Source organism: Ostrea edulis, chromosome 7 (assembly GCF_947568905.1).
Source record: "Ostrea edulis chromosome 7, xbOstEdul1.1, whole genome shotgun sequence".
Lineage (NCBI taxonomy): Eukaryota > Metazoa > Mollusca > Bivalvia > Ostreida > Ostreidae > Ostrea > Ostrea edulis.
This window is the reverse complement of record NC_079170.1, coordinates 61,964,270-61,985,826: the sequence shown is the minus strand read 5'-3', so window position 1 is coordinate 61,985,826 and position 21,557 is coordinate 61,964,270. Positions and strand designations below refer to the sequence as shown.

At 35.4% G+C, this 21,557-nt stretch overlaps 1 protein-coding gene across 2 annotated transcripts in view; it reads left to right on the top strand.

Moving 5' to 3' along the window:
* Nucleotides 1-11,968, top strand: part of LOC130048347 (protein MON2 homolog) — a 170,916-nt gene extending 158,948 nt beyond the window's left edge. For both annotated transcript variants that reach the window (XM_056144953.1, XM_056144952.1), the window contains 7 exons: nt 6,211-6,328; nt 6,743-6,809; nt 6,909-6,969; nt 8,338-8,464; nt 9,819-10,023; nt 10,248-10,330; nt 11,135-11,968. In XM_056144953.1, coding sequence (XP_056000928.1) covers nt 6,211-6,328; nt 6,743-6,809; nt 6,909-6,969; nt 8,338-8,464; nt 9,819-10,023; nt 10,248-10,330; nt 11,135-11,298 — 825 coding nt within the window. In that variant the 3' untranslated portion in view covers nt 11,299-11,968. The remainder of the gene's footprint in view (nt 1-6,210; nt 6,329-6,742; nt 6,810-6,908; nt 6,970-8,337; nt 8,465-9,818; nt 10,024-10,247; nt 10,331-11,134) is intronic.
* Nucleotides 11,969-21,557: the final 9,589 nt, after the last annotated feature.

Here is a 21,557-nt window from a genome sequence, read left to right as displayed (position 1 = left end):
TGTGTACTGTATACTTACTCGTACTGTGTACTGTATGCTTACTCGTACTGTGTACTGTATACTTACTCGTACTGTGTACTGTATGCTTACTCATACTGTGTACTGTATGCTTACTCGTACTGTGTACTTACTCGTACTGTGTACTGTATACTTACTCGTACTGTGTACTGTATACTTACTCGTACTGTGTACTGTATACTTACTCGTACTGTGTACTGTATACTTACTCGTACTCACTACTATGTACTGTATGCTTACTCGTACTGTGTACTTACTCGTACTATGTACTGTATGCTTACTCGTACTGTGTACTTACTCGTACTGTGTACATGTATACTTACTCGTACTGTGTACTGTATACTTACTCGTACTGTGTACTGTATACTTACTCGTACTGTGTACTGTATACTTACTCGTACTGTGTACTGTATACTTACTCGTACTGTGTACTGTATACTTACTCATACTGTGTACTGTATACTTACTCATACTGTGTACTGTATGCTTACTCGTACTGTGTACTTACTCATACTGTGTACTTACTCGTACTGTGTACTGTATACTTACTCGTACTGTGTATTGTATACTTACTCGTACTGTGTACTGTATGCTTACTCCTACTGTGTACTGTGTACTTACTCGTACTACTGTGTACTTACTCATACTGTGTACTGTATACTTACTCATACTGTGTACTGTATGCTTACTCGTACTGTGTACTTACTCATACTGTGTACTTACTCGTACTGTGTACTGTATACTTACTCATACTGTGTACTGTATGCTTACTCGTACTGTGTACTTACTCATACTGTGTACTTACTCGTACTGTGTACTGTGTACTTACTCATACTGTGTACTGTATACTTACTCATACTGTGTACTGTATGCTTACTCGTACTGTGTACTGTATACTTACTCGTACTGTGTACTGTATACTTACTCGTACTCACTACTATGTACTGTATGCTTACTCGTACTGTGTACTTACTCATACTGTGTACTGTATACTTACTCGTACTGTGTACTGTATACTTACTCATACTGTATGCTTACTCGTACTGTGTACTTACTCATACTGTGTACTGTATACTTACTCGTACTGTGTACTGTGTACTTACTCATACTGTGTACTGTATACTTACTCATACTGTGTACTGTATGCTTACTCATACTGTGTATTGTATACTTACTCGTACTGTATGCTTACTCGTACTGTGTACTTACTCATACTGTGTACTGTATACTTACTCGTACTGTGTACTGTGTACTTACTCATACTGTGTACTGTATACTTACTCATACTGTGTACTGTATGCTTACTCATACTGTGTATTGTATACTTACTCGTACTGTGTATTGTATACTTACTCGTACTGTATGCTTACTCGTACTGTGTACTTACTCATACTGTGTACTGTATACTTACTCGTACTGTGTATTGTATACTTACTCGTACTGTGTATTGTATACTTACTCGTACTGTGTACTGTATGCTTACTCATACTGTGTACTGTATACTTACTCGTACTGTGTATTGTATACTTACTCGTACTGTGTATTGTATACTTACTCGTACTGTATGCTTACTCGTACTGTGTATTGTATACTTACTCGTACTGTATGCTTACTCGTACTGTGTACTTACTCATACTGTGTACTGTATGCTTACTCGTACTGTGTACTGTATACTTACTCGTACTGTGTACTGTATGCTTACTCATACTGTGTATTGTATACTTACTCGTACTGTATGCTTACTCATACTGTGTACTGTATACTTACTCATACTGTGTACTGTATGCTTACTCATACTGTGTATTGTATACTTACTCGTACTGTGTATTGTATACTTACTCGTACTGTATGCTTACTCGTACTGTGTACTTACTCATACTGTGTACTGTATACTTACTCGTACTGTGTACTGTATGCTTACTCGTACTGTGTACTGTATACTTACTCGTACTGTGTACTGTATGCTTACTCATACTGTGTACTGTATACTTACTCGTACTGTGTATTGTATACTTACTCGTACTGTGTACTGTATGCTTACTCATACTGTGTACTGTATACTTACTCGTACTGTGTACTGTATACTTACTCGTACTGTGTACTGTATGCTTACTCGTACTGTGTACTGTATACTTACTCATACTGTGTACTGTATACTTACTCGTACTGTGTACTGTATGCTTACTCATACTGTGTACTGTATACTTACTCGTACTGTGTACTGTATACTTACTCGTACTGTGTACTGTATGCTTACTCATACTGTGTACTGTATGCTTACTCATACTGTGTATTGTATACTTACTCGTACTGTATGCTTACTCATACTGTGTACTGTATACTTACTCATACTGTGTACTGTATGCTTACTCATACTGTGTATTGTATACTTACTCGTACTGTGTATTGTATACTTACTCGTACTGTATGCTTACTCGTACTGTGTACTTACTCATACTGTGTACTGTATGCTTACTCATACTGTGTACTGTGTACTTACTCATACTGTGTACTGTATACTTACTCGTACTGTGTATTGTATGCTTACTCGTACTGTGTACTGTATACTTACTCGTACTGTGTACTGTATGCTTACTCATACTGTGTACTGTATACTTACTCATACTGTGTACTGTATGCTTACTCATACTGTGTACTGTATACTTACTCATACTGTGTACTGTATGCTTACTCGTACTGTGTACTGTATACTTACTCATACTGTGTACTGTATACTTACTCGTACTGTGTACTGTATGCTTACTCATACTGTGTACTGTATACTTACTCGTACTGTGTACTGTATACTTACTCGTACTGTGTACTGTATACTTACTCATACTGTGTACTGTATTCTTACTCATACTGTGTATTGTATACTTACTCGTACTGTATGCTTACTCATACTGTGTACTGTATACTTACTCATACTGTGTACTGTATGCTTACTCATACTGTGTATTGTATACTTACTCGTACTGTGTATTGTATACTTACTCGTACTGTATGCTTACTCGTACTGTGTACTTACTCATACTGTGTACTGTATGCTTACTCATACTGTGTACTGTGTACTTACTCATACTGTGTACTGTATACTTATTCGTACTGTGTATTGTATGCTTACTCGTACTGTGTACTGTATACTTACTCGTACTGTGTACTGTATGCTTACTCATACTGTGTACTGTATACTTACTCGTACTGTGTACTGTATACTTACTCGTACTGTGTACTGTATACTTACTCATACTGTGTACTGTATGCTTACTCGTACTGTGTACTGTATACTTACTCGTACTGTGTACTGTATACTTACTCGTACTGTGTACTGTATACTTACTCGTACTGTGTACTGTATGCTTACTCATACTGTGTACTGTATACTTACTCGTACTGTGTACTGTATACTTACTCGTACTGTGTACTGTATGCTTACTCGTACTGTGTACTGTATACTTACTCGTACTGTGTACTGTATACTTACTCGTACTGTGTACTGTATACTTACTCGTACTGTGTACTGTATGCTTACTCGTACTGTGTACTGTATACTTACTCGTACTGTGTACTGTATACTTACTCGTACTGTGTATTGTATACTTACTCGTACTGTGTACTGTATACTTACTCGTACTGTGTACTGTATGCTTACTCGTACTGTGTACTGTATGCTTACTCGTACTGTGTACTGTATACTTACTCGTACTGTGTACTGTATGCTTACTCGTACTGTGTACTGTATACTTACTCGTACTGTGTACTGTATACTTACTCGTACTGTGTATTGTATACTTACTCGTACTGTGTATTGTATACTTACTCGTACTGTGTACTGTATGCTTACTCGTACTGTGTACTGTATGCTTACTCGTACTGTGTACTGTATACTTACTCGTACTGTGTACTGTATACTTACTCGTACTACTGTGTATTGTATACTTACTCATACTGTGTATTGTATACTTACTCGTACTGTATGCTTACTCGTACTGTGTACTGTATGCTTACTCGTACTGTGTATTGTATACTTACTCGTACTGTGTACTGTATGCTGGTACACATTTCTATACACACAGTTCACATCTAATGGATATTGTAGTGAGTTTACATGCTCATATTTAATTATGATTATCATCAGGAAAGTACAATGTAACATAAACAATATCAAACATGCCACTCTGATCTATATTGTAAATTACATTGCAACGGAGTTTTGTGATTTTCTTGAATATTATAATTACATGTACATGTATTTCAATTGTCACAAGCAATTTTGAAAGGCATTTTAAGTTTTTATATTGCTTTAAAGTTATTTTATGCTGAGATAAAGTCATTGGCATTATCAAAATCATTACAGGTACCCAAAATTTATACATGTAAGTGCATGACTCTAGTACAAGAATGATTTTCTATTTTTAGATGAAAAGGTTGATATTAAGACCTATTGCAAAGGTCAAGGTTACACTGAAGAGAATAAACACATTGTATGCATAGGTTATAATGCCTGGACAAGATATGCCCAGTTAGTTGCCTGGGGACATTTCATGTTGAATGTTTGATGCATATATTCATCGTGTGACAATTCAAGATATAAATTTCAGTTTTGAAAATATGTGAGGGTCGATAAACTGTAATGCTTCACGAACTAATATTTATGTGTTTCATGAAAAGTATGCCAGCGTGAAACATTACAGTTTATACCCTCATGTGTTTTCAGAAATGAAAATTGATATGCTATTTACATTTTACTTTTATTTCTGCCAGAATTCTTAGCTGTTAATAAAATAGACGTATTATATTTATAAGGATTCATACGCTCTTGCATGGTTACACTGCAGCGTATTCATGAGGAAATAGATTACAATGTGTAAAGATATCAGAGAGAAACGCATTGTAAATGCTGTACATGTGTATGATAATTCCATCAATGTATGTACAGGCTGAGAGAAAGTCCTGAGTTCTCTACACATCTAAATCTGATGAGTCAGCAGTGTTCAAATAAAGTCAGATTTTGTACTAGATTTCAGATAGGTTCACCATAACCTCATCAAACATGTTGTTCTTGATTTGTACCTAAAATATCACCAAAGCATTTGCTTATTTGGGATGACTTTCATTTAATGCGCTGTAGAAAAGATGATGAGGCTGAAGTCGTGTTCCATAATCCTCTGTCACCCAGAAAGTAATTAGTCTTCCAATGGACCCAGAAACGGGCTTACGTAACAATTCTGCAGCCCAGCAATGTTGTCATCTAATAGCCAGGACTCAATTATTATTCTCACCAGCACATGTAACTGTAAGATGATGTAATGGGTGTTAAGGGTGGAATTAGATCTCTGCTTTAGTGATGAAGAGAGCACAAGATCTCTACCTAATAAAGCTCTTTGGAAGGGGTTCATTTGTTTCTTCTGAATTGATATATGATCATCAATATTCACAAGCATAACATACACAAGTATGCTCATTTGTCAATGCTTAACATCATATTACAAGTGTCCTAGTCCTCTTATTTTGTGAATTTTTCACTAATGGCATTGCAATCGTTATCAATAAATCAAATAGATATATGACAAACATAATCCACTACATTTATCTGACAAGACTAAAGAATCGTGGATGTATTCAACAAGGAAGTACGGCCCAGCCCCCTCAGGGGACGCTGTATTACATTCAGGTGGTTCTACCCTCCTGTGGCACTGGTGACATATTTTGCTCAAGTGATTGATTGGAGTCATGGACCTCACATATATCTCCTGTGTATTATTTGTGTTCCTTAATTAGCGAGTAAATGTGATGTGGAATTTTTCTGAAATCACCTTTCAGACTTGCCAAAAATGTCTTCTTCTGCATTTATGTTGTTACAGTAGTGAACTTGAACATTAATTCAACAATATAATTATTTATTGATCATTTGGATTTCTGATTATTGTAAAGGTGTTTTACTATCTGGCAAAATACATGAACTACACAAAATGTAAAAATAGTTAAAAGATGAAATATTTCTTTTTTGATCTTGTATTGTACAGTATATAATAATGAAAAACAGTTCAGACGTGTTGCAGTTTATTTTTAATGTTATAATAGATATACATGTACTTTTTATCGACCAGACATGTTGTAAAATGATCAGCCTTGAGAAATGTGCCAGACTTATTGTCTCAGAATCAAGCTATTTTAATATTTTTCCAGACTTTTCGCCTTCCCCTGAGCTATAAATATGCCTGCCCCTCACCCTCCACATGGATGCTGGTCATCAACTCCCTTCTTACCGTCCTAGGGGTGGGGCTACCTGTTGCCAGGAAACAAGGTTGGTGTTTGATGTTTTGCTCCACCCATTTGTACAATTTGTATCTTTTACATGATCTGAAATTTTATATTTTGGTAAAGTGTTTCAAAGTAAACCATGCAGTAAATTTAAGTACAACTAAAGGGAGGTAAATGTGAAGTAATCTTTTAATTAGCTTGATTAAGTTAAATTGCTAAATTTTACCAGAATCAAAAGAAATTGAACGAATTTAGAAGGTCTGAATAGTGGATTTTAACAAGAAAACATGTTTATCATGAGAAACATCATTGCATACAAACTATTTAAGATAGTGTTATATACATGTAGAATTTAAATTAAGGTACAAGGAGCATGTCGAGTTCATTGCCAAAGGCCTAGATAAAAAAAAATAAAATCATAATCTAAAGATATGTAGAAAGATGTATTTTTTTTCAGGCTCAGCTTTTCAGGGGATGTGGGGTGAACTGGCCAAAACCTTAGAGGAATTTCTGTTTCCCAAACAGTAAGTCAGAATTAAGAGAGATAACTCTAGTTTGACTTAGATAGAGAACACTATGGAATATGTGCTGCATTTTTAGAACTGATCATGGTTTATTTGTAGATCATCTCCTGCCACTCTGTCGATGGAAGATTTCCAAAGAGATGAAACCATTGACTGCAAGGTTTGACACTTTGTTTCCTAACATGCTTTATATTTCAATGACACAAGTTTGAACTTTATAATTTTCTTCATATATAATCTCAGGTGAAATCAGAAATCAGGTAATATTTTAACATTGAGTGATAAATCCAGGCTTTCAAGCGGGCCCTTATTTTTCTACAACAGCCCTTATTTTCCTTATTTGAGCTGTAGAATCCTAAAAAAGCCCTAATTTTTTGTTGAAATTCCTACATTTTCAAATTTTGAAAGTTTAAATGAATTTGACATAAAGTAAGTGTTGGAATTTATTAAATTTAGTCTTGGTATACATTCAGAAAATGAATATGTTGATTAAATGTACATCTCAGAAGACATCTTGATGGTTATCAGCTATATTCAGCATTGATTGTGAGCCATGGGAGTCCACCTGAATTATATCATGGTTTGTGCTGAATGCCGAATATGGCTGTTGATGACCACTGGTATGATCTTCTGAGTGGGTAATTAGTTTTTGTATTATTACTCTTGCAACTGGTGAGTAGTACATTTTTTCTTTCCTATTGATTCATAAATTTAACCCTTATATTTATGTCTAAAAAGCCCTTAAAAATCCTTTAAAAGGCCCTTATTTTTTAATAATTTTACCCTAAAACAGGGCCTTATTTTTTGAAAAATGTCACTTGAAAGCCTGTAAATCCCAAAGCAAATTGTGATTTTAGCTCACCTGAGTCACGGGCTATTATTAAGTGAATTAATTTTTTATCAAAATTGGTCTGTTGTCTTTTTACATGTACATTTACAGCTTCTTCTTGTATTGCTAATTCCCACCAAACTTGGCATGTATAATCTTTAGGTAAAGCTTAATCTGGTGTGTTTAAATGAAGGTCCCTTTTCCTTTCTACACAGGATTGGAAATTAATGAAAATATTTTTGGTTGTTTGTTGGTGCCCTTCGTATTTTATTTATTTTAAATAAGAACCATTGGACTAAAAGAACCCACCTTTACATGAAATCATTATATAGTATAAATTCAGTTTTGTTTAAATCATTTCCACTGGAAGTGCTGCTGTTAAAAAGCTATTAAAGTTTTAGATAGAAACAAGAAAAAAATAAAAGAATTTTTAAAATATTTTCTTCTTTAAGTCAACCATATGGGTCAAAGTCAAACTAATATGAAAGCATCTTTTGGTATATTTAAGTTATGCGCATCATTACCACTGAGGGCCAGGAAGAGGTGCTGTTGGGATTTAAATTTTACAATAAAATAAATGGGGGGGGGGGGGGGGATCTTCCCATATACAAAACAGGTACAGACGTGTCAAATTATCAGGTTTGTTTTTGTGTTTAGTGTTTAGTTAGAATCTGAGAGTGATGTCTTTTTATATCACAGGTAGTGCAGCTGATCCGAGATGACATCTTGCCATATGCATCAACAATTCCCCCAGAGTTTGTTAAACATATCATGAAGCTCCTCAACAAGGGCTCCATACATTCCACGTCATCAGATTCATTCATCGGTCAGTGAAACACAACATTTCTAATTATGTCTCCCCTCTTTCATGGGGAGACATATTGTTTTTGTACTGTCTGTCCATCCATCTGTCATAAAAAATTTGTGAAGGCTTCTCCTCCTATATGGGTTATCAGAAAGACTTGAAACTTTGTAAGGACAGAAGGATCCAGTTATTTTCCTAAAAGTTATAGTGGATCTAAGAGGGGTGGAGACTGTAAAATAGCTTGTGAACACTTCTCCTCCTAGATGGCTTATCAGATAGATTTGAAACTTTTACAATGCTTCATTGCCATTTGTAGATGTGCATATTTATGGGACGGAAGGATCCAATTTTTTTCCTAAAAGTTATAGTGGATATAAGAGGGATGGAGGATATTAAAATAGCATGTGAATGCTTCCCCTCCTATATGGCTTATCCGATAGGCTTGAAATTTTGTACAATAATTCAATGCCATTTGCAGATGTGCATATTGTAGGGACGGGAGGATCCAATTTTTTTCCTTCAAGTTATAGTGGATCTGAGGGGTGGAGGGTGTAAAATAGTTTGTGAACACTTCAGAATCTCCTATATAGTTATGGGAGTTCATAATGTCTATGTTCCTGCTCATGCTTTTCCTCCATACCATCCAGTACATTAAGGGGAGGAGGTCTCATTTGGATTACTTCCAGTTTGGGGACCTGGGGAGACATTAGTTTTTCATGAAAACAATCATTAATTCAGAAGCTCGTATGCAACCTTTTAAGAAAAGCCCACCATAATGTCTTAGTATGACGATTAAGTATTACCATCAATTGTTATATTTTGTACATTGTACTAAATTAATTAAAGTGAATTAGGCTCATTAACAGTCCAATTAGGCCGAATTTCTGACTGGAATATGTGTGTGTGTGTGTGTAATTTCTGGTTTCTATAAAATCATTTTTTTGATTGCCAAATATTTTCATGGAAATGTAGCCTGTTTGTTGCATGCATGACATAAAAATCACTACATACTGTTAATTAGCATTAGATAATTAGATATTGTGCACTTTAAGATCAGAAATATACTGCAACATTGTTTTCAATTCATGGTCAATAAGATGTATCCTGATCGTAAGATATTTTATGAATAATTTATATTGTATTGTGATTTTAAAAAATTAATTGCAAATTCTTGGTATCACAGAATGAGGGGATAAACTTGAGAATAGACTTAGATCTGTAGTCAATATACTACATATTAAACAAACTATGAAAATTAGATCTATTGTCAATATACAGAGTAGTTATATATAGCCTAAAGTAGTTATATATAAGATAGAGTACTTGTATATAAGATACATGTTGAGTAGTTATATATAAGATAACCTTTTCTCAGACACAGACTCCAGTCGCAAACTGAGGGAAGAATTTGCCAAGACCTGTTTTGAAACTCTTCTCCAATTCTCATTCATCAACAAATCAAAGAATGACGAGGGTGCAATATCCAAAATGGCAGTGATGTCACTTCTTCAGCGGTGTCAGGACGTGGTCCGCAAACACGTGGAGGACGAGCGTCTCAGTGGGAAATGTCCGTTACCCAGGTAACCACGACAAACGAACACGTGCAAGATGTAGGGAAATACAGAAAGTCCAAAGAAAATGTAGAACTTGGTGTTGGCAACCTAACTTCTGTGTTTGGATATTTAGAGATTCTGTACTTTCATTTTCAGTCTCTTCAGTTTCCCCTTGTATAAAGTACAGTTACCGAAAGTTTGATAAAATTGTTTGACATGGAGATTTAATAAATGACTTGCTTCATTTGTAGACCCAGGCTAGCTGAAATGGCCTCAGTCCTGAAGGCAATAACAACACTGCTGAAATCCCTTAAACAAGCACCACCTGGGAATGGTATATTTTATGTGTTGTATTTATCTTTAGGAGAACTAACTACAAATTATGAAATTATACATTTACTATTACATAAAAGTTTAAGAGGGTAGATGTTGGTATGATAAGTTGTCCAATGTCCATAGCATATGTCTAAATCTGTGACACACAAAGTTTTAATCAACTTTAGACATTGAAAATTGCTCTAGTAAATCAATCACTTATTTTGAATTCTTTAGAATATTTAAAAAATCAGCATTTCCCATAGAAATCAAGAACTTTAGAAGATTTAAAGTCTAATAGTCTATAAGTTTAACTTTTATATGACTGTTAAAAAAGTTCAATTTAAAAGTTACCATATTTTTATTTTTTTTCACTTGTTATAATTTATTTGATTTCCTGGTTGTAGTGGAGATAATTTGTTTGATTTCCTGGTTGTAGTGGAGATAATTTATTTGATTTCCTGGTTGTAGTGGAGATAATTTGTTTGATTTACCGGTTGTAGTGGAGATAATTTATTTGATTTCCTGGTTGTAGTGGAGATAATTGATTTGATTTCCTGGTTGTAGTGGAGATAATTGATTTGATTTCTTGGTTGTAATGGAGATAATTGATTTGATTTCCTGGTTGTAGTGGAGATAATTGATTTGATTTCCTGGTTGTAATGGAGATAATTGATTTGATTTCCTGGTTGTAGTGGAGATAATTGATTTGATTTCCTGGTTGTAGTGGAGATAATTTGTTTGATTTCCTGGTTGTAGTGGAGATAATTTATTTGATTTCCTGGTTGTAGTGGAGATAATTTATTTGATTTCCTGGTTGTAGTGGAGAAGCCAGTGTGGAAGATGGTACTGCACCTGTATCCATGTCTGGTGGACTGCACAACCTCCCCCTCCCCCAGCGTGTGTAAGGCACTCAGGGACGCCCTCCATGAGTACGCAGACCTTCTGTCACCACCAACATCAGCCATCACAAACGGAACCACCTGACCCGTGAACGAACAAAGAACCCAGAACAAAATGTGGAACCAGACTGGAGGTCCAGCCCTGGTGTAAAAGTGTAGTCACCCCTGTTATTTATGGTGGAAGGGATTTAACGTGAGGCAGGACACAATAGGCATTTATACTTAAAGGGACACATTGTCACGGTTTAAGTACTATGTAACCAGCCAATTAAGACTGGTCGTAAGAGTATAATTAAGAATCTGCCACATAACAAATGTTTTTAAATGTTGGAGCTCAAGGTGATTTGGCATAACTTGCTTCAACATTAATCATTTCTGTCATGTATGCTAGTCTTGCAATTCAATTTACCTCATGATGAAATGCTGCATTAGATTTTATAGTGTATCCCAGAATGCATTTGTGATGGAATAAGATTTTGTCAAACTGATGTGAATTTCCTGTTTAATATTTTAGATTCAGTCACATGACATGATTTTGAGTTTGTATGAATTGAGAAGAAACCATGCTTTGTTGTAATTAATTTCTGAAGTGGATCAAAGATCCAAAACATATTATGCAAATATTGGAGGGGAGCTCATGGATGATAAATTTATTTTTTGATGTACCTGCATGCTGAAGACAGAACCGCATTTGATTATATGTACCTGTTAAATGTCATTGTTAATGTCTATATTAAAAATATTTATACACTACAGTTATTGTTTGATATTGTGAAAGCACTTTATCATATTCATTATTTCATGCTGATCTACAAGAACCCAGATTTCAGAAGAAGAGAGAGGGGGGACCTGTACATATGATATATGGTATAAGTTGTATTTTTAGCGAAACACAAATTTAGCATTTTTGCTATATTAAATTATGGGTATATGTATTTAGCGAGAGCTAATTTTAGCGACTTCATAATTTCCAAGTAAGATAGCTATTACCTTCAATGTGAAATGAATTGTTAGCGATATTCAGTTTTAGCGACCTCATCACTCACTAATACTTCGTTAATTCCAAAATTAAATCATCTCACAAAATGTGTAGAGTAGGAATTCTTCTCTGAATGAAACAATTTAAAAGGGGGATGCACAGCCCCGATAGCATGTGCACAATGCCATGCGTTAGAAAAGGGGGATGCACAGCCCAGATAGCATGTGCACAATGCCATGCTTTATAAAAGCAACACTGATTTAGCCATGAAATAAATTCCATGTACATGCAGAATTCTTAATACGTTATATTTACATTAATTTTCCCAATGTCAGTAATGACAATAAACCTGTGCTGCTATATATTCTGTAAAAATAATGAGCTGTTTATATGTGCAGAACATCTAGATAATATCTTATGTTGCTGATACTAAATAGAAACTGCTGATACTAAATAGAAACTAAATAGATAATTTGAAGGAACAGGGAGCCCTTTGATCTGTTGGGTCAGGAGTAAGGGTATTAATTCCAGGGTGGGGCCAAAATTATCATGGATATTATTGTCTTTATTATTTGAAAGACTCGTTCTTTAATTTTTTAGGTCACCCGGGCCGAGTCACTTAGGTGACCTATTGCAATTGGTCTGCGTCCGTCGTTGTGTGTTAACAATTGAACATTCTTAATAACTACCATTCCAATTCTTTTCAAAGTTGGTATGAAGCATCTTTGGGACAAGGCTGACATAAATTGTAATACTTTTAACTAATACTCAGGTGACCAATAAGACCTGTGGGTCTCTTGTTTAAAAAAAATTGAAATTTCACAAAGAATTGACGTTATATACACCAACTACATGCAGTATAGCAGGGAAATTGACTTTACACAGTTAGCAGTGTGTGTACCCTCTATTCATCAGAAAAGTATTCATTCAATCTGAATTCTATTCTATTTTGGGGCACATATAAACAAAATCATGCTTTGTTCTTTTTGTCATTCTAGTGTGGTCAATTTGTATGAACATATTTACATATTTTAAATACACCCCTTCAATCCTTAAACTTTGTAAATTCACTTAAATATACATTTAGGTTTATATATTTCATGTGTAATGGTATATGCCAAGTTTGGCCCTGCCCTTGAGTCAGAACCTCTATCCTGGGAATCGTGAAATTTACAATTTTGGTAGAAGCTTTCCTACTTTACACAACTCTGCATTTCAAAAAGATGTGTGATCGTGGAGATGAAAATGTTTGAAAATTGGTCAATTTTTGGCAGTTTTTGCCCCATCCCTAAGGCCCCATGGGTGCAGGCGTCCTGAATCCCTCTTGTCTTGCTTCATCCATATTTGAAAAGAATTAAAACAGCAGATGTTAAGATTAAGTTAAAAATGTTCAATTGAAGATGCAGACCAATAGCAATAGGTCACTGACCTGAAAAATGAAGGAGATGAATGATTTCATCATGAGTGTCACTCAAGGAAAGTGTCAGCAAATGCATTAAACAAGCTGATGCGTTTTAACAGGTTGTGTCATGATGTTCAAACTGTAGATGCCTTCTAGCTCAACACCCTATTGGTTATGTAAAGACCTCTTTATAGCCTCATTAGAGCCAGTTTATTATCAAATTATGGCATAATTGATATATTTGTGACATGTTCAAATGGTAAATGAGTATTTGTGGGAAACTCAACATATTTTTTCAAGTTCATTTCGCTCAAACCACATTATAAGTGGTACATGAGGTACATTAGATAAACATACATTTGAGTATGAATAAGGTCAGAGTATGTACAAATATACATGTAGTGAAAAAGTATTTACAAAATATGTTGACGAGGACAAATTAACGTGGATTTTTAGATAAACACACAGAGCATTTAAGTGTTTTAATCTTTCTGTGTAACATAATTTCATGAAATGTAATAGCATTTAAGGTTTTGTGTAGTACCTACTGTGTAGATACTCTTCTAATATTTGACAAAGCACTGCATTCTAATATATAATGGAATTTTTCTGCAATTTTTTATTCATTACACAAAACACAAAATCTTTCATTATGTAGAATACTATTAATCCATCTACCAGTCTCTACTGGAAGGCGAAGATAATTGTGGTGCAAAGTTCAAATCCTTTCATTTTTAGCTCACCTAAGCTAAAAGCTCAAGTGAGCTTTTCTGATCACCCGTATTCCGTCGTCCGTCCATCTGTCCATCTGTAAACTTTTAACATTTTTGACTTCTCAAAAACCACTGGGCCAATTTCAACCAAAGTTGGCACAAAGCATCCTTAGGTAAAGGGAATTCTAAAATGTTAAAATAAAGGGCCAGGCCACCTTCCAAGGGGAGATAATCAAGAAAAGGTAAAAATAGAGTAGGGTCATTAAAAAATCTTCTCAAGAACCACTGGGCCAGAAAAGATGAAATTTATAGATAAGCTTTATTAGGTAGTGCAGATTCTAAATTGTTAAAATCATGGCCACCGGGGGTCGGATGGGGCCACAATAGGGGATCAAAGTTTTACATACAAATATATAGGGACATTCTTTAAAAATCTTCTTCTCAAGAACCACTGAGCCAGAAAAGCTGATATTTACATGAGAGCTTCTTGATATAGTGCAAATTCAAGTTTGTTAAAATGATGACCCCCGGGGGTCGGATGGGGCCACAATAGGGGTTCAAAGTTTTACATACAAATATATAGAAAAAATCTTTAAAAATCTTCTTCTCAAGAACCACTGAGCCAGAAAAGCTGATATTTACATGAAAGCTTCCTGACATGGTGCAGAGTTAAGTTTGTTCAAATCATGGCCCCCTGTGGTAGGAAGGGGCCACAATAGGGGATCAAAGTTTTACATACAAATATATAGGGAAAATCTTTAAAAATCTTCTTCTCAAAGAACCATTGGGCCAAAGAAGTTCACATTTACATGAAAGCTTTCTGACATAGTGTAGATTCAAGTTTGTAGTTGTAATTAAAAGATTTATATAGCGCCCTATCAACATTAGTTCTCTAAAGCGCTTTACAAATGTGAAAGAAAAAATAATATAAAATCGATGTGCACATACATGTGAATAAAATATTCATAGTATCAGAATTAAAATGCATAAATATTATTATTAATATATAGCCATATGATATGATTACCCTAATAACATATGAAACAATTTAAAACAACCCTTAGGAATAATTAAATACATAAAAAGGACATAGATATAATAAGAAACAAACAGCAGGTTTTTTTTGTTTTGTTTTTTGTTAACAGCACTGTAAGAGCTGTATGTAAGAGCACTTAAGTATATAAAAATAATCACAAATTAAAAGCTAATCTAAAGAGATGCGTTTTGATGTCCACTTTGCAAAAACCATGGCCTCCAGGGGTAGGTTGGGGCCATGATAGGGACTACGGTTTTACATGCAAATATATATGGAAAGTCTTCAGATATGGACCAAGGTGACTCAGGTGAGCGATGTGGCCCATGGGCCTCTTGTTATTTTTTAATTACCAGTTTTGGGGCCAAAATACTGTGGTATTCATACTCATTTCTTCGTATACTGTTGTGTATTAGGCCTACCACAAAACAATTAGATTTCACATTTAGATTTACAAAAATTTATACTATCCATAAATTCATATACATGTATTAGTGCATGTAGTCTGGTGAGTTATCTCCCCATTTCACAATTTATTATGATAATGCAGTCATGCATATTTAATATGTACACTGTAATTATTCAGTAAGTTATCTGTATTTCTAACTATTCATTAATTCATTCATTATCATCATACTTGCACATTGTCGATTACAGAACAGTTTTGGTGAGTTATCTTCCCCTTTGACATTTGATGATGTATATTGTATTAAAATTTGGTTGATTATTTCCCCACTGTTTACAATCCATAAATCTATCATTCTGATAATACATATAGATTATAGAACAATATGGTAAGTTATTCCCCTTTTGACTAGTAAGGAGGAACCACATGGATATCATAACCAAACTCAATGATGAACAAAAATTCATTTACATACTATGTTCTGAAGAGCCATCCATTCTAAAGATAACTGGAAAATTTATTTTAAACAATATATGACACTGTATTTGTGTATAAGTATGTGTTATGTAATCACTTCTTTCTTTACTTGTATATGTATATGTACATTATTTGTATGTATTTTCATGCTGCCCCTTGAGGGCCCTTGATTGGAAATAAATATAGTTAGTTAGTTAGTTAGTTAAAGGCCGACTTCCTTTTAAAACACGCGAATGAAAATATAAATATCAGCAACATTTGTACAAATTGCCTATCAGGGTTAGCTCAGAGTCGATTGTGTAATATGTCAAGTGTAGATAGCAGAGGTTCAAGTCCAGCAGGAGTTTAAAATATCTTTCAGATTACTTAAAATCTACTAACACTGCATTTATTTTAATGATAAATGAAATAAATTTTCAAGTTTTCAATTTCAAAATATCATTGTACACAATCCTCCACTTTTCATCCATATCAGATTTCCCTTGTGTGTTATTCCTCCTTGATTGGATACAAGTAGATTATAGATCAGTAATGGTGGGTTATCTCCCTTTTCACTATTGATTTGATGTAATAATACAATGGTACATAATAAAAACAGCTTTGACCAGTGGCGGATTTAAGGGGGGCGCAGGCGGCGGGCACCTTCCCTAAAATTTTCAAAATTAAGGTTAATCGTGGTCTCTTGCCTAGAAAAATGTGAACGATAAAAGAAGCAATAATTTCTTCCTCTCGAAGAAATAAATGACAAATCTTTTAATTCATTGAATTACATTTATTGGGAGAACTTACATATTTTTTTCTAAAAACCCTTAAAATTTGCGTCATTTTATTAATTTTACCTTATTAGATATGACAGAAAATAGTAAAAATGACTACTTAGGAGACATATTTCAAGCCCTATAAAACTGTAAAATCCAGGAGCTTTAGGGGGCTTTGCCCCCTAGACCCCCAACAGGGCTTTGCTCTGGACCCACTGGGGGCCTCAAGGCGATCCCTTGCCTCATACACTTGCGCCCCCCCCCCCCTAACCGCAATTCCTGGATCCGCCCCTGTTGACTATCATTTTTATAGCACAAGTAGTATTTGTAGATTAGATAATACATGTACTTTGGTTTAGAATTTTTAAAAACAAATAAAATTGTTCTTAAAGTATGATAAACTGCTATTGGTTTCCACCTACGCTGCAAGAACGATGCAAACATCTCTACAATCAATCAAACGTGTACGTATTTTTGCCCGAAGGCGGATCCAGCGCCACATTAAAGGGGAGGCGATTTTCACGGGGCCTGAGTTGATCGCCCATATTACCATTCTTTATTATTATAATTAAAGAGTTCGGTTATACATTTATGTTTCTTTTTTGAAACTTTATTTCACTAAGAAGCTCCAGTACAAAAAAGGTCAGATCAACTACAATATATTAAACACGATGAATGAGACACAACAGGAAGGTAGTATCATAATATATGGACAGTACTATCATAGTATATTGGTCTTTACAGTTAATCAATTCACTATATCTAATAATATTTCGACAACCAGTTCAGCATTTTGACAAGAATCTACACCTTTCATGAAGAAAATAAGTACAGTCAATTTGAACAGGTATGTAATTCATCGCCTAGTTCTAGTTTGTTACGAAGAGTACATAATCGTTCAGACCTATCAATACTTACAATGTAAAACTTGCCAGATTCGGCAATATATGGCTATTGCATCTAAAGCGACAGAAATTATACAGTAAATCTTGTGATAGTGTAGTTAAATAATTTTCAAAACCAAAAGTTGTCTTGTACATCCTATAATTAGAACACTTGGATGAATTACATATTTCGTAGACTGTTTAACCTTTGTAGATAAATGAAAGTTAACATCAACATGCTGATCGTTCAATATCTGGATATTACCAGTCCTAATTCAGATTTCTTTTATACAGTTTAACCACAGGGGCTCGGGTGTCAGATATTGAAGTTTTGTATTATTTGTTCCCGAATAATAAATTGAAGTTTTGCATTATTTATGTCCGAATAATAGATTGAAGTTTTTAATGTACACATGATACACCTTTTTTTTTAAAACGACGACAAAAGCGGATTTTGGAGGTGGATTCTATTTATATCATTTTGTATGCGGACACAGATAATGCAAAACTTCAATTTATTATTCGGGAACAAATAATACAAAACTTCAATATCTTACAACCGAGCCCCCGTGAGTTTAACCATTTTGAGTGATACCCTTTTCCTTTACTTAACGTGTATAATATGCCGTACAGAGTATAGATTGCATTTAAGTTCAATGTACTGGAACGATTTCTTTAATGTCCCTCTTTCATTTACTGTTTACAGTCCTATCGGTGGTCGACACACAGCAATTTTCTTAGTATCAATATTCACATCTTGCACTATTTTGCTCGCATTAAACTTCTGTACAATGCGAACCTTTGACTGAGGGTATTATATGTTATTGCCGCGCCGTAAAGTCGGAGTGCAACCCTCCCGCCTTTAGTTGAACAATTTTAACAAAAATGATCATGGTGTCTTCACCCTTGAAAATTTCCTGGATCCTCCTCTGAGATATCTTCACCAAAAAGGAAGTGTAGGAAGGTTATCTTAATCAAATAACACTTCATCCCAGAAACCCTCAATACATAACATGACATGGTTGAAAATCCAGATTAAGTTGCAGTATGTAGGTATTTATAAACCCCGCCCCTTTTTGTACTGTTTTAATAATTATTATGCCATAATGACCAGATGCTCTTCTAAGAGTTTAGTTGTTTTTTTTTTTTTTTACCAGAATTAATGTTCGACATCCCACCCCAAAGAGTCCCGATGAAAGGAATGTACATGTACGGTATGCCCCAAAATGAGTTTGGTTTAATGGTGTGGTCTAACATATTATACTACATTATAGCTCAGATACAATGTATTTAAAGGTTTTTTTTTCTTTCTTATCATCTAATATGATATTCTACAATTATAAGATCGTGATGTTGGTATCAGGGGCCAAATGTCCTAATAGCTTTTTACAATATGTTTGAATGATTAGATAGAAAACTTTCTGAGAGAGAGAGAGAGAGAGAGAGAGAGAGAGAGAGAGAGAGAATGGGGATTACTATATCTGTCCCTGGTACCTACATCATAATCTGATAATAGTAGGTAATTCCTAATCTCTCTCTCTCTCTCTCTCTCTCTCTCTCTCTCTCTCTCTCTCTCTCTCCATTATAATTCAGATAGACATTTTTTTTCTTATCATAAAATATGGTATTCTATTATTATCAAATCATAATAAAGGTACCAGGGGCAGGGAGAGAGATGGCAATCCCCAATCTCTCACTCTCAGAAAAAGTTTTCCATCTAATGATACTAATCATTCTGTTTAATCCAAAAATCACAACAGACGAGTCATGTGTGATACAAAATCTGGAGGCCGTCCTGGTGAATGTCAACGACTGAATGAACCTAAGCAGACTTAAACTTAATCCAAGTCAAACTGAATTTGTTCTGTTTGGAAGTCAGCAGATGTTATCTTTGTCGTCTATCACATTAAAATACGTAGTCTGGGAAAATGTACCTAGATCAACTTGCATAAAATACCTTGGACGCTACCTGGATGAAAATCGAAATTTAAAAAAAAATTATAAGTGAAAAATGCAGGATCATATTTCGTTGGAATATACTTCAAATTATTTTAAAAAATCGGAATTACCTAACCGCAAATTAAACTCGTGCAAACAGTTATGCAATCTTTGGTGGCCAGTCATCTTGATTATGCTAATTGTATGCTATGCGACCTACCAAACTGTGCTATCCGAAGACAACATGGAAATCTACGAACAGTTCTACAGAAGCCCTAAAGATTTCGCATTGGTTATCAGTTTCTTTTCGAACCAAATCTAAAATCGCTTGTATTGTTTTTAAGTGTCTCAATAATGGTGACATTCCTTCATATCTCAGAGAAATGCTGAGCGTGAGAAGATCAGCCTACAACACCCGCTCTGTTAACACTGAAGCCTACAACACCCGCTCTGTTAACATTGAAGCCTACAACACCCGCTCTGTTAACATTGAAGCCTACAACACCCGCTCTGTTAACATTGAAGCCTACAACACCCGCTCTGTTAACATTGAAGCTTACAACACCCGCTCTGTTAACACTGAAGCCTACAACATCCGCTCTGTTAACATTGAAGCCTACAACACCCGCTCTGTTAACATTGAAGCCTACAACACCCGCTCTGTTAACATTGAAGCCTACAACACCCGCTCTGTTAACATTGAAGCCTACAACACCCGCTCTGTTAACATTGAAGCCTACAACACCCGCTCTGTTAACATTGAAGCTTACAACACCCGCTCTGTTAACACTGAAGCCTACAACATCCGCTCTGTTAACATTGAAGCCTACAACACCCGCTCTGTTAACATTGAAGCCTACAACACCCGCTCTGTTAACATTGAAGCCTACAACACCCGCTCTGTTAACATTGAAGCCTACAACACCCGCTCTGTTAACATTGAAGCTTACAACACCCGCTCTGTTAACACTGAAGCCTACAACATCCGCTCTGTTAACATTGAAGCCTACAACACCCGCTCTGTTAACATTGAAGCCTACAACACCCGCTCTGTTAACATTGAAGCCTACAACACCCGCTCTGTTAACATTGAAGCCTACAACACCCGCTCTGTTAACATTGAAGATCAGCATACAACACCCGCTCTGTTAACATTGAAGCCTACAACACCCGCTCTGTTAACATTGAAGCCTACAACACCCGCTCTATTAACATTGAAGTCTACAACATCCGCTCTGTTAACATTGAAGATCAGCCTACAACACCCGCTCTGTTAACATTGAAGCTTACAACACCCGCTCTGTTAACACTGAAGCCTACAACACCCGCTCTGTTAACATTGAAGCCTACAACATCCGTTCTGTTAAGATTGAAGCTTACAACACCCGCTCTGTTAACATTGAAGCCTACAACACCCGCTCTGTTAACATTGAAGCCTACAACACCCGCTCTGTTAACATTGAAGATCAGCATACAACACCCGCTCTGTTAACATTGAAGCTTACAACACCCGCTCTGTTAACATTGAAGCCTACAACACCCGCTCTGTTAACATTGAAGCCTACAACACCCGCTCTGTTAACATTGAAGCCTACAACACCCGCTCTGTTAACATTGAAGCTTACAACACCGCTCTGTTAACATTGAAGCCTACAACACCCGCTCTGTTAACATTGAAGCTTACAACACCCGCTCTGTTAACATTGAAGCCTACAACACCCGATCTGTTAACATTGAAGCTTACAACACCCGCT